The 14740-nt window shown below is 38.5% G+C and overlaps 1 protein-coding gene across 2 annotated transcripts; it reads left to right on the top strand.

Annotated features, from left to right (window-relative positions):
• The first annotated feature begins 11835 nt into the window (after nt 1-11835).
• Nucleotides 11836-14336, top strand: LOC115625725 (esterase E4). Of its 2 annotated transcripts, XM_030520873.1 has the most exons (3): nt 11836-12821; nt 13280-13730; nt 13797-14336. In XM_030520873.1, exons 1-3 carry the CDS (start codon nt 11930-11932, stop codon nt 14032-14034), a joined length of 1581 nt encoding a protein of 526 aa, XP_030376733.1. In that variant the 5' UTR covers nt 11836-11929; the 3' UTR covers nt 14035-14336. The 2 variants fall into 2 exon arrangements, with proteins under 2 accessions (XP_030376733.1, XP_030376734.1); XM_030520874.1 differs by lacking the exon at nt 13797-14336 and having other exon boundaries at nt 11836-12825; nt 13280-13470.
• Nucleotides 14337-14740: the final 404 nt, after the last annotated feature.

Genomic DNA, 14740 nt, shown 5'->3' with positions numbered 1-14740 from the left:
CGTTCAAAAGTGTTCTCTTTTTACACTTGCACTCGCACCACACGGGTATGGAGATCTCAAACGAGTTTTGAGTTCGCTTGCGTGTTTTCACTAAAATATGAGTTTTATTTTTTTTTCAATTTTTTCTCGGCGCGCAACTACGTCTGCTCGCAACGAGTGCAAACTGAAGACTACTTCTGACTCTGCGAATCAGTATACCAAGTCCCTTCTAACGCCGCTAGTCGGGGCAGAGGGTTGTTCGCTGCCGAACTCTCATTGGCATTCAGTATTATCCGTCGGATAATATACATTCTGAGAGAGACTTCCAGCGCGCATTCTTGTTACTCTTGTGATTGGTCGGCAGCCATCCGGTGGCAGCGCTGCTGCGTCGCTGCTTCACTTCCCGACTGTTTCCCTTACTGCCAGCCTAACGAAATGACACACCTGCGCTCTGGCCCTCTGGCTTTCAAGAGACGGGGCAGCAGGCAATATTGTATTGTGTGCAGCCAAGTCAAAGCTAATTAGGTTTTTAAAAAAAGTTACAGCATTTGCTGCCACCTCTGTACTGTGGTTGGGTTTGTAAATGAGCACGGTTTGTAATTGGGCGCCCAACAAGGGGCACATAATTTAATGAACGTAGCCAGGATGTATTAGAATGCAGCCTGATGCTTAGCGACGTTATTGTTATAATAAAATCCATAATGGAGAGGTTTGAAACGGCTCCACTCTTAGATTTTCTCAAGGATGCTCAAAACAAAGTCAAAGTCTGAGTTGAATTCACTTCATTCGCCAGCTATTATTAAAACCATACATGAAGACGTTTCTTCTCACGATCTCTAAACTGATAAGCTCTGAACCTTTGCAAAAAACGGTTATGCTATCACCGAGAAAATCAGTTGTTAACTTCGCACAAGACTCATTAATGCCATTCAACACGTAAAATAAAAACCCAAAGAGCAGCTCGAAGAAAAAAACCAACCCCTAACCCTTAAAGGCATTCCATAGCTCACGCATATGAAGCAAAGTTAGCAAACAAATTTCCTTACCATACCGTTGACGATTTCAGGCCATAGATAAAGCCAACAAACAACATAACCGTTTAATGGCAACGATAGGATAGGGTAAAGCCAGAAAACCCCATAATTTTCACACTTCTAAGGCAAGACGTCAAAGCAACCGTGCAATTATGACACGACACAAACAATTGAATGAGCAACCCGCGGTGTCTTGATATTTGAGTGCATAGCACGCGATATCGACCAACAGTCGTAAGGCAGGCAGCGACTTAAAAGGATTACGGCAAAGGGTGCTCTTAAGGGGCGTTGACACCGAAAACGAAGGAAAGGAAGCTCGACTGGAAGTGAAATACAGAGGCAGATATAGAGGGATTTCTCTACCTGGCAAAAAGTGGGTGTGCCTCTTTAATGATGCCAAAAATTAACTATTCCATTGCAATTGCGTCAATGTCGAAGTCGAAGTCAATTGTGTCCATTCCGGTTTGATATTACCCGTTGTTGCTGGTCGCTCTCTCCTGCTCTATTACAATTTATTTGACATACTCCCAGGGCGACTGTAAACTCTTTGCGCCTGTCAATAAAATATTTGGCCAAACTTATACATAAATGTCATCGTAAATTTGATGTTTCGCAGTGCGGGGTCTTGAGCGCTCAACGTGGGAAGTTACGCCCTTTCCATTGATTTAAAGAGATTTGTAATGGATTTGCAGTGTGCGCCAACGAGTTGCGTCAAGTCTGGGAGGAGGGTTTTTGGTTATTCTGAACGCATTCTTTCTCATCTGGTCAGCATACATTTACTACAGAATAAAGCTCAGTTCCAAGTATAGTTCCAGTTCCAAGTATAGTAGAATTTTCGAGACCCGCACATTTTTGCTTAAGAGCTTAACTCGGATAAATATATGTATTATTAACAAAAAATATATTGTCATTGTAGAATATTTATTTCCACTTTTTCACTTGCAGGAGCTTATCAATGAATAATGTTAACGATCTTACAACAATTCGCAGCTAATTAACTATACTTTCCATTTCGCTCGCACGCAATTAAGTCGCATAGAGGATGGATGGAAGAAAACCATTCAATTGGCAACAACAATGAGGAGAATAAATATACTAAAGTACATCCGCGCGAGATCTATGCAGTTAGATAAGCCAATGAACAACTTAAAACAACCCTGAACCGACCAGCAACCAAATGACCGAACGACTGATTCGCTGATTCGAGGATCATAGCAGTGGTAAATGATTTAAACCAAGTCTCATAATTTTTCATTGTTCATCGTGGCATTTCCACAAAAACTGATAAACGAAATTGAAAACATAAACGGCAACAACTATATACGAGTATATACAATGAGATCGAGTCAAACTGATAATACCTTTCACACTCTGCGTGAGTCCAGGCGAGTGAGCGCCGCGAGTGTCCTGCGGTGTGGCTGATCGCCAACCCTCGATTGAGCTGACGAGACTGACGGAAAACCAGTTTCCCTAAAAATTGAAATGTACGGCCACAAAAAAAAAGAAAACTACAAATACAAATCCATTTACCGGACCGCTTGGACAAGTGGTCGTCCCTAAGTAGCTCAGCTCACTAATCTGTCCAAACAAGGCGGAAACAAAACGGTGAGCAGCTCAGGTGCTCGGACTATCACAAAAAATTTCACACCATTCCCATTGTGCCAATAATAGTTATACAAGAAGGATTACAAGTACAAATTATTTTCATAGTTTCCCACGAAAATCTGTCAAATTTTGCATTATTATACTTGTATTTTGTTTAGGCTCTAAATTACATTACATTGCTCGCACATATTTCACAATTTCTCCCACAATGTCGATTTTCAAGGGCTCGATTGTTCGGCTCTCGATTTCGGCACCCGCATAGAAAGTGGTTTGTTCTTTGAGTTATTTTTATTTTTTTTTGTGAGCGCGTGGAAGGTTGCGGTATTGAATTAAAATCGCATGTTCAAAACTTTGGTTGCCTGTGACTAATTTCGCTAATATTTGCGTTTAAAAACAGATGTATGATTCAAGATCCATATTTAATTTTTTTATGGTCATAGCAACCGGAATCAAACTGAGCTCATTTTCTTTTAGTTCCATAAAAAACACAAGTTGTTTCCAGAAAAATTGGAATCCGAACGGAATTCAAAACATGCGATTTTGTTATTCTATTATTTATTTGAACAGAATTTGATTTCTTATCCAATCCTTTATCTGGAAATTCGCTAAGCCGACTTTGGCTTTATCTAAGAAAACGATCCTATTTTGTCTAAACATAGTCGTAATCCTTTTTCAGAATGAAATTTAGACCCAAGTCCCCTTGAAAACTTTGCACTGAGCCAGGGGAAAAGTCAAAAAGGTACGGTAAGAAAAAAAATGTTTACTAAATGCGTTATGCTTAATATCCAATATTCTGTGTTTATATTTTAGGCAAGAATCTATTATTCCTTGACTTCTTGTGCCGTGTGTTAGTCATTTACTAAGATATATTATTGATATGTGTTTTTTTAGCTAATGCAATGCAATTGCTTTGCCTTTTTACTTTTATCTAATTTGAGGAATCAAGGCTTGCGGACCACGACAACCACATGTCCATAAACTTGCTCGACCTTAGCCAACATCACAGAAAGTTTGATAATTTATTTATCTAATTAAAAATATTTAATCCTCTCAATTAATTAACATCTAAGCTATACAAAATTGTATGTTAAAATAAAGCAAATATATTTCTATGTATATAAATTTGTTTCTTTTATTAACGAAGACACTCCAACAATTTCCTAACAAATCTTTAGCGACTTAGGAATAAGAATATATAGTATGTTTTATAAAGCAACGACTGCATACAAACAAAGACTCTTTTCTTGTGTCGTATATTGTTTAAACAAAAACTCTCACCATAAAAAAAAAGCGAATTAGCCACACTTGGCCAATGAGGAGAATGTGATTCGCGCTACGCAATAAAATCTAATTAGTAGACTCAGTATGAAATCGGCGGAGTACTGCCGAATTTCAGGTACTTGAACAAACTACAAAAACAAAAAAAAAAAAAAAACAATTGAGCATTGCAATTCGACGTGGTGACGACACTTAAGCACAACAAAGATGCACAGACAAAGGACACACGTCCTAGTCCCTGGAAAAAAAATCAACAACCCCCGGCGTCGGATGTGAACTCAAGCGCAAAAGTAAAAAAGAAAAAGAAGAAGAGTTTTAAAAAAGTAAAGGCACAAAAAAAATGAAAACAGTTGAAATATAATTTTTGCAATTTTCAAAAATCAAATCGTTACTTGCCCGTCGTGCTGGTCGTGCGCCGCGTGTCGAATCCTGTCAATATTTCCGGTGTGTCTAATGACAAACGCATGTTTACACGAGTGCGAACACATCCGGATGGGGTAGAGGTAGCCGGGGAGTGATTGCGGAGGCTGTACGGCTGCCCGGCCATTACACGGGCATTTTAAAGCAAAGGATATCCAAAGGATGCAGCAACGGCAATTAAATGGATTTACTCAACCGTACGGCTTTATACGATAACGCAATTTATAAATGATGGGCGCGAATTGTCGACTTTAAATGATAAATGGCCAAAGAGATGAAGACAGAGAGAGAGAGAGAGAGAGAGAGAGAGAGAGAGAGAGAGAGAGAGAGAGAGTGAGAGAAAGAGTCTGAGATACAGCAACTATATAAAGCTAACAATCGTCCATTACAGCTTCACACCATTTGCTCAAAAAGTTTATTCAACTGCATTTGAATGTCAATTAACTTAAATTGCTAGTTTTGACTTACAAGGCAACCAAAAACTATTAACAAGCGGCCTGCACACTAGATTAGAGCTGTGCACGTGAAAAAAAACTCACGATCACGCATTTATAACACAAATTTCTTTTTTGTCTATTAGAGGAAAAATTAAGAAATTTTTATTTAAAACTACACCAAATAGTGAGAAAACGGCAGTCTGCAGTTTTTAACTGACTGACTGACTTACTAACTGACTGACTGACTGGATAATTGACCTATTGACAGATCTGACGGCTTGGAGAGAGACTAACTGATTGAACAATGTTTCTTGATGCTAGGCTTTTAAATTAAGGACACATATTCCTTACGAGTAATTAATGTGCACTTAAATGCAGTTTGCAAAAATGCAACCCCAATTGGGCTGAAATGTGGTAAAAAGTATATATAATTGTATTTTGTATTAAATGGTTCTCTGGCCACTGGACATATCTAGTGGCTACACAAAAGTAAGCTTTTCCATTGGTTCCGCTTCGAAAGGTAACGGTTAACGATTAATATTAAGATCGATATAACTTGTGGTTTCTGGTGACTCCTTTTTTGCGAATTCTTCAAAGGAACTTCTCACATGATTCACGATGGCCGTGACAATCGATTGACGATCACGCACAGCTCTAATATAGAGCAATTGAGGGTCAGCAAGACAGATCTATGGCAGCTAAAGCGACTGTTGGGGAGTGCATTAACCTCGGCCCAAACTATTTGATTTGCATGCATGTATCTTATGGATATAGATGCAGTTACAGAGTAACAGTTACAGTTACGATTACAGTAACATTCAAGCTTATGGCTGTGGCTTCCGCCTTAAATGATCGCCACTGCCACTGTGGCGGGGCAGCCCAAAAACTGCGCCGCACCACTCAATTTAATTTAATAAAAATTTTGTATATTCTTTCTTTTTGGCTCTTGGAGGGTTCATTTCATTCTATGTATTTCTATGTCGGGGTGCCTTCGTGTGTAATTATTAATAATCATTTTTTCTTCCATTATGTGTGCACATAAAACTCACTCGCACTCATAAACAAAATGGCTGCACTTCAGACTGCCTTCAGAGCTGCTGCTGCTGCTGCTGCTTGCAAAGTTGTTTATTCAGATCGTGCAACTTCAATTAATCTCAATTAAGTGGCAAAAATTTATGCTGATGGAAAGTTTTTGGCTTAAGGGTTCAACACATTGGTAGAACGAGAACTAACAATCAAGGGTTAGGGCTTCGACGCACATAAATTTTTATGAATTCAACTTTTGGGGGAGTTGCTGTCAATGAATTTTTGTGGCAATTAGACTTTGCAGCCCAAAGAAATCATGCATACCAATTACATATTGTGTTTCAAAGCAGAGAAAGAATGCTTAATTATTAATAAAACCAAACTTGCTACAATACTTGTATATGGTAGATATACTTGTAAATATTTATACAATGGTAGAATTAAAATAAATAAACAACTAAATACATATAGTTTTCTTTAATTTGATTTCTGCCGATAGCTGGTCATTTGCCAAATAATTTTTATTTGTTATTAAATATTATTGTAATTTGTAGATACTCTTTTATTTTATAATTTTATTTATGTCTATTTCTCTATTGTATTGATTTTTTTTTTACATCGACAGCCTTGTTTGTTGCTCAAAATAAATAAATAAATAAAAGTCTGCCACGGTTAATTGTATAAGAGAAAACCTATGAGGTAGAAACGATTATAGGTCTAACAAAACCTCTGGTTAAATCCACAGCTTAATGCAGCTTGAGACGGGTGTAGTCTTATTAATTTAAAGGACTTTAAAATATTTAAGTGAAAAAAAGAATATAAATGTGAAAACCAATTTGAAATACATATAATAGTTTTGAAGATTAATAGATATTAAAAATGGATTTAAATCAGTTTGTTAACGAAGAATTTACATTCTTTGTTATAAATTAAATGATTTGTTTTCATAATAAAAATCCTGAAGCCGGGATCAGCTAGCAACAAAAATATATATAAGCATTGCCCTTTTTATAACGAATTTTTCTTCCCAAAGCAGCTAACGAAAATTTGCGATTCAATCGATTAGTTTGTAAAACTCACTGAAATATTAAAGAAGTGCGAAAGACTTCAAAGGTCAGAAAAATACTTGTATATAAAAAATACTTCAAGAGTTGGGCGCCTTAAAGCTTTTGTGATATATTTGACAAGTGTGATAAATGGAATAAAAGGAATGCATACGCTTTTATAACGCTGGATCCCGTGGGAGTTATAAACAAATAATCATTTCGAATGTCAAAGTATGTTACTTTTGTCAATTTTCAACTGAAGCTTTTGATTGGCGCTATATCAGAGCTGATAAGTAGGAATTAAGCACTATTTAAACAACAATGTGTGCACAATGGTGTGAAATATTTACTTACCCTTGTCTTAGAATGAGGAAGAAATAACCCAAGTTGTGAGTTGCTTTTGTCCTTGTCTTGGTCTCGGTCTCAGTGTCGGGGTCGGTGTCGGTCGCGGTCTCGATACAAATACAAATAAGACGTCACGCTCATTACAATATCACAATGCCCCTAGTGGCCTTTCAACCCCTACAACAAATGCTTCAAAAGTTCTTGCCACACTATTGTTATTTGTTTCACATTCTGCACAATGCGTTTGCTCACTTGAGTGTAGAGTTTAGAGTGCAGAGACGTCGATCTTCAAAGGAATGAAGGAAGCAGAGTTGGCCATTCATTCCCATTCCCGCCTCAAACTCATGCCACTCCGGGTTTTTTTTTCTTCTTTTTCCTTATGGATTGATTACACGAAAATATTCATGTATAGATTAGACGCAATATGCCGAGCTGAGCACTTTTGTGTTCAAATTATCGCATATACTCGTATGCAAAGTATTAAAATATACTACGAGTATATACATACATATGTATGTATGTATGTGCCCCACCCCTAAGTGCATTAGGATATTGGTCTATTGTTTCGCTATCATTTATGCAAAATGCTGATGCTGCCCCTAACCCCGATGGCATGTACTCGTACATTGCGATAATTTTCATCTTTAAATATTCATTACAAGACGAGCTCGAGAATTCTTGGGACTCGGTTGCGTATCGCTTTGATTGATTACTGAAGTGGGTTTTATCGTATTCGGCAATTGTTGCTCGGTTTTTCTCTCTCAATGCGTTCATTGTGTTGTCGGCAGAACGTGTGGTTTCCTTGCCATGGTGGTCACTTCAAAAACTGTGACTGTTTCCTTTACGTTTCCTCCTCTAAATGGCATTTAAATGTGCGCCAAATTATTAAAAATAACGTAAATTTGCATTAGTGTTGTGCGTGATCGTGCCAGAGGTTGAAAAGATTCGTGAGATTTGCTCTAATTTTAATCTTTACGAACTTTTCTGTTCCATTCACTCAGAAGTAGCTTTAAAATATTATGAACCGACTATTTGTCTTTGTAAAACAAAACTTATTCAAGAAAGATAAATGATGAAAGAAAATACCACGATTAAAGATATAGAAAAGTTGATCGTAATCGTGCATGATCGTGGGGGCATTTTTCGACACGCGCCCAGCTCTATTTAGCTTTGACTAGTTTTGAGTTTTGAAGGGCAGCTGCAGAAAATTGGCAAAATGTAATTGATCTTTGCATCGAAGCAATGAGGGCGTGATGGTCCGAGAGAAAAGGTCATTGGAGAGTTTGTTCGTCTAATTGTTGTTAGTGGGAGTACCAGCCCTGGTTGGCGTGAGAATATTGTGCAGAAGACGTCATCAAGCCACAGGAAGCGGCAACAAACAGAGTGCGGAGAAGCAACGTTTCAAGTGGCACAGTTTGAACTTGCAACGTCGGAGATGTCTGTCAAGAGGCCACTCATCTATTTGCAACAACTGAAGGGTCGTAGCCAGCGATCGAGCAGCGACAGCCGCGGTGGTGCAGCGGTGGTTGCTACTGCCACAGCCATAGTGTCCTGCGGTGGTGCGGTGTGCATTTGCACACTCAAGTGCCTGAAATATTACGCTAAGCTCTCGGCGCACAGCAGCAGATTGTCGCAATTTTCTGCTGAGAATCGGAGCTACAAAGGGGGGTCGCCAGATTATTTCAGTTTTCGGTTTTTATTAAAATGCTGCTACTCGGCGATGTGTGAAAATATGCTCGGCGGTTTTAATTTGTAAGCAAACCACAGCAAACAGCCTGAGTTCATATGAAGACATTGAACGATTACATAGTGAGTTGGATTAGATTCAAGCTAAAGCTATCTAGAATAAAAAGGCGGTTTGACGTCAACCACCAACGATTAAAAAATGATAATTTGGAAAGTTTGTAACAATTTCTTGATAATTTAATAATCGGATGAATGGAATTTTGTAGCATATATGATGGAGTATGTCTTTCGTATTAATATTTAACTGAAAACATTCGGATATAATGCATATAGAGGGGAAGAACCTTAACCAATTGGCTTCTGTATAAAACCTACTTTTCAGAAACAAAACATTATATTATAGATATTTTTTTTTTTTGTAAATCTTTAATCTTTATTTGAGCTCTGCCTTAGGCTGAACAATTATTTCCATTATTATTTCGATTTTAAACTTATTTCGTTTTTAACAACAATCTCATTAATTGACCTTTTAATAAATAATTCGAATCTTAATTTTCATAAGCCTTATCCAATCTGAAAGCTGTAATAATTTCATCTGCATAAAATCTGTTCTGTTCTAAAAAATCATGAAACAATTACCGGCACAAATTGAAATTAAAAAAAATTACGAAAATTTTGGAGTGGTGGCAGCACTTAGAAAAACATAAACATAATCTCTTTCTGCATACTAAGTTTGTTAGTTCATGATATTATAATTTTTGAAATCCTAAGTTCATACAGGCATACATCTTATAGCAAGAATGAGAGATACGTGCGCGTAAAAATTGGCGGAAATAAATTGGTATTTTTCCAGGAAAATAGTAATACATATTATAATTTTCCTGTGATTGTTGAGGAATATTTAAAGGTGTTTTTTAAAGTTCTTGTTATTGATTAGTTTAACAAGAGTTACCTTCTGGGTCTCGTCATTCTTCTTCTGTATGTTTTGTAGAAACATTTCCAATTTTTAACGCAAACAAGTCGTAAGCGCAAGCCCCCATATGCAGATGAATTTTTAGAAAAGAATGAAATTTTTTTGGCATTGCAAGCTTGTAGCAATTCTAAGTAATTGTTACACGTACGGGTATTTGATAAACAGTAACAATCATAATTCGCAGTAAATAACAAGAACTTTAAAAAAGGTGTTTTTTCCTCAACAATCACAGTAAAATTATAATATGTATTACTATTTTCCTGGAAAAATACCAATTTATTTCCGATTCTCTTATTGCCCAATCTCTGGCAATTAATAAACTGACCAAGACCCTGCCATAATGTGATTATTGACAACTCATCTTAAGTATCAAAGTCTCTAATATCCGGTTCGTTATAATTCCCTTCAAATACCATGCGAGTATAGCGCGCCTACAATTCCATTCTGTATAATTAATTCAATTCATTTGACAAAGGTCATTGCCAGCTTTTCACACTGCACCGCTATAATTTTCACTTTTGGGTCCAACAAATCAAAGTGCAGAGCAGCAGCAGCGACAGCAGCGTCAGATATTGTCAGCCCCTCAGTAATTAACACTCGGCTTATATCAATCAATGAACAGTTATAGACGGCTGCTGCTGATGCTGAGCGCACTTTTAATTGAATACTACAAGAGGGATGTGCCTTAATAAGGAAATCAATTTAAATCTCAGTGCCTGCCGCATGAGAAAAGCCGAGTTTGGAACTCTAAAAAAAGTAATTCTGCGGGCGTAGGATACTACGAGTAAGTGGTGCAATGGACGCTGCTGATACTGATGATGTGGCCTAGGTCGAAGGAAGGGCTGCAAAATATTTCAATGAAGCAATAAGTTTCAATTGAAATCGACGGTGGGTTGGGAAAATTAAGTTAGCTGTCCAAGGTCGAGTCTAAAAACCATTCAGGAGTTTTAAAAACTGGCAAATGGAAATTCGAGTTGCGATCGAAATTATAATAATGTGCGTTTCATAGGACACTTAAAGAATATAACGCCAGACTTAAAATTGGATCATATAAATTATTTTAGACCTCTTTATTTTTGAGAAATCATTATTAGCACCAGAGCCGAATTAAAGGCGGCGATGAAGAGCTTGGAAAAATATTAAAATACACATCAACTTGACTGGGAATTTCTCGTATTTCGAAAGAAATCCTCAATTTGTTACTAAATCCTAATAATTATAATGCTAATTGGCAGAAAATTTGTAATTTCAGATCAAGAGAAGCGCAGAAGATGCTCAAGCTCAACTAGGCTTGCGCTCGTAAGTGAGCGCTAGGAATTGGTTTTAGAAAATTCAACCTACAAATGGGAGAAACCTGACATAAAATTGCTGTGGGAAAATGATTTTCAAACACTTTCGAGGCTCATATTACATATAGGCTGATAAACTAATAAAATAAGAAATGACTGCTAATGCCAAATCCAAATTTATAATTCAAAAGCAATTGAATAATAAGTGCGTTTGCAGTAGAAATAATTTACGATTAGATTTTTAAGTTTCAGATAAGATTCTATATTAAAATGGTGCCATAAGAGTTTAGTTATAAATGTGAAAATATCTCAAAATAATGTTCTTTGAGTGCTTACACACCTATTTGTATTATGGTGCTACAAATGCTTTAGAAAAGTTGACCAACACGGCGTATTATCAAAGGCATGTTTTTAGAATCTAATCACATTTTCGAGTAAATACAAGTATAGTATGTAGCACTTAAATATGAAATATTTTTGCTTATCTTAGGCTATTTTTTTTTTTTGGCATAATGCGAATAACCATTTGTGTTCGACAGTATAGAGTTCGATGGCGGAACAGAAGCAGCAGACGCTATAATGCGGGTGCTTTAAAAATAAACGCAAAATTTCAGCAAGCGGTGAAAATTACAGAAGTATTTTAAAACCAGGAACAGTTTTTGAAAGAGTTTCCAAAAAGAGAGAGAAGAAGAATATGGACTGTCTGGTAATTAGCCTGCTGTTGCTATCGTTGGGGTCCAGTTGGGCGATAATCTTTCGTGATGAAGCGCCCGTCGTGCGAACCAGCTTGGGTCGTATCCAGGGCAGTACGATGACGACGTTTCGGGATAAAACCATTTACGCCTTTCGAGGCATACCCTACGCTCAGCCACCAGTGGAGGAGCTACGTTTTATGCCACCGGAACCTGTACAGCCTTGGGGTGACGATGTGGTGCTGAAGGCTACTTCGGACTCGTTGGTTTGTCCGCAGACGGGTCTCACAATTTTCATGAGCGAGGACTGCTTGAAGATAAATGTCTTTACCAAGAGTTTCGACACTCTGTTGCCAGTAATCGTGTACATTCATGGCGGTGCCAATGTATTGGGCAGCGGACACAGCATCTATGAGGCTGGGCCGCAGTACTTGCTCGATCAGGATGTGGTGTTTGTGGCCTTTAATTATCGTTTGGGCGCTCTGGGTTTTCTGAGCACGGGCGCTGCCACCGATTTTAAAGGTAACTACGGCTTCCTAGACCAACAGATGGCCTTAGGATGGGTGCAGTCTCATATTTCAACCTTCGGCGGTGATTCCCAAAAGGTGACCATTCTCGGCATGAGTGCCGGCTCTATGGCTGTGAGTCTACACTTAACTTCGCCACTGTCCGAAGGACTGTTTCATCGCGCCATACTTATGAGTGGCTCGGCCACGAACCATTTCGATATCGATAATATCTTCTGGACACGTAAACTGGCCCGCGAGGTGGGCTGTCCCATGTATGATCCCACTGATGTAGTCGGCTGCTTGCGTAATATTAGTTGGAAGCGCATTGTCGAGGTCTGCTCCACCTGGGAGCCCTATCAGTTTATCAATATGAAGTGGAACTATGAGATCGATGGACGCTTTCTGCCAACATACCCCACCGATATAATTGCCAGTGGCGCCTTCAATCGCGTGCCATTGCTAGTTAGCTTTGCGGCTAATGAACTGGACTATACGGTAAATAGTAAGTAAGAACTCTGTTCAATACAGTCTCGTTTTCGTTCCCGATTTGTCTTTGTTTTTGATTGAAAATCGCTTGCATTGCGATTCCATTATAGCTGTCTTGATTTGTGAGTCCAGAGAAAACACATCTAATATTTAGAAAATTTCGAGCTACTTTTGATTCCACTCTGGCGAAGGCAACCATTTTAGAAAGTCCTTTCAATGCATTTAAACATGTAAACGTTTATCAATCTTCATCAATGTACTTAACAATTTCGAATTGAAAGGTAAATCTGAGTATGAGAAAAATAGCGAATTATTCTAGACTAGATTCCACTCAAAAACGCTAAGCTTTAAACATTTTTCGAACTGGAACAGCTAGCATTATCAATTACAAATAGTTGAACACAAGAGGGAAACGAAAACAGGCTTTAATTATCATTAACAATTTATCAACATAGTATATGCATTGCTTTTCAGAGCATCTGGAAAACAATCATCTGCTGCACGACATCAATGTGAACTTCAATGACTATGCCCCGGAACTATTTCTATATAACTATGATGCTCGCAAGAGCAAAGTGTTGAAGCGCTTCTATCTCGGCAAGGACGTGGACGAGATCAATGAGCAAAATATACAAAAGTTTGGACAGATTTTCTCGGATGGCATCATAGGCCATGGCGTGCATCGTTTGGTCGATTTGGCCCGTCAGCACACGAACGTCTATTACTCCCGCATGGACTATGTGGGGCATCGCAGTCTTTCAGCGCCAAAGAATGACAAAAATGAGTTCGACGGTGTCGGCCATGCGGATGATTTGCAATACGTAATGCCCGGTACTTGGTATGGAATGTTATTGGACAAGAATAGCAGCGATGTCTTTATGATGGAACGTCTCACCAAATGGTTTGCGTGCTTTGCCAAATATGGGTGAGTTGTGAGCTTAAGAGCGAGTCGCGATAGAGATATCAGCAATTTAATCATTTGTTTTTATAGGCGACCAACTCTGAGGAGGAAAACGTGGCCAGCCTGCAATGCGACCAGTTGTCAGCTGCTCTATAATGGTTTCGAGACTGAGTTGGGCGAACTGGCATATACTAAGCGTTATGCCGTTTGGGATAAACTATTTCCCAAGCCCACCAAGCCAGGAAAAAGCGTTGCCGCTGTCGCTCAAAGCCAGCTTGCAGTTGCCAGTTTGTTGGCCATACTCGTATCGCTGCTCGTACTTTTGTGAAAATTAATGTAGCTATTAGGTGTGGAAAAAGCTTATCAATAGGCCGTTTAGATTACGCTAATGACGTTTGCTCGCCTTTGAATTTCCACTGTGAATGCGTGTGTGTGTGTGTGTTCTCGGTGGAACTATTTACTTTGATTAATTAATCAACAAAGGCGTGAGATTTTCTGTATTTGAGTTGTGTGCGTGTATCTGTGTGTGAGTGTGTGACAGAGTGTGTGTGTGTGTGTGGAGTTGTTACCCACTGCCTGTGGGCAATTAGTCTTTGGGGCAGCTTAAATATACATTAATTTGTCTTTAAATGGTTCTCTGCTGTTTGCTAGCTTGGCGCAATGCCTCTGACCTTTCCTTCTACTGTAATTCGGCGCTGAATTATTGTAATTGCCAGATTTGCTTGGGTGGGTGGTTGGAGGTGTTGGCTCACCACCCCCCATCCACCCCCCATCCAACCCTGCTGCATTCACAGTTGTGTTATTGACATTTGAGATTCGCAGCGTTAAAGCGTTTGCTCAGCCAACACAAAAGGCTTAACCTCTGAGCCTGACAATCGCTTGACAGTGCCTGGCATACCGTTTTGGGATGGGTGAGGACCTTCATAGGAGAACAAAACCCACTTCAAACTTCAGATAAAGGAAGATAGTTAATGTATGCATACACTTGTATGGCAAAAGAATTTAATATAAAACTTTAAAGTAAAAATAAATTA

The sequence above is a fragment of the Scaptodrosophila lebanonensis genome, unplaced genomic scaffold (assembly GCF_003285725.1).
Source record: "Scaptodrosophila lebanonensis strain 11010-0011.00,11010-0021.00 unplaced genomic scaffold, SlebRS2 tig00000080-arrow-pilon, whole genome shotgun sequence".
Taxonomy (NCBI): domain Eukaryota; kingdom Metazoa; phylum Arthropoda; class Insecta; order Diptera; family Drosophilidae; genus Scaptodrosophila; species Scaptodrosophila lebanonensis.
Note: the sequence above shows the minus strand (reverse complement) of the source record. Positions and strands in the feature narration are given on the sequence as shown.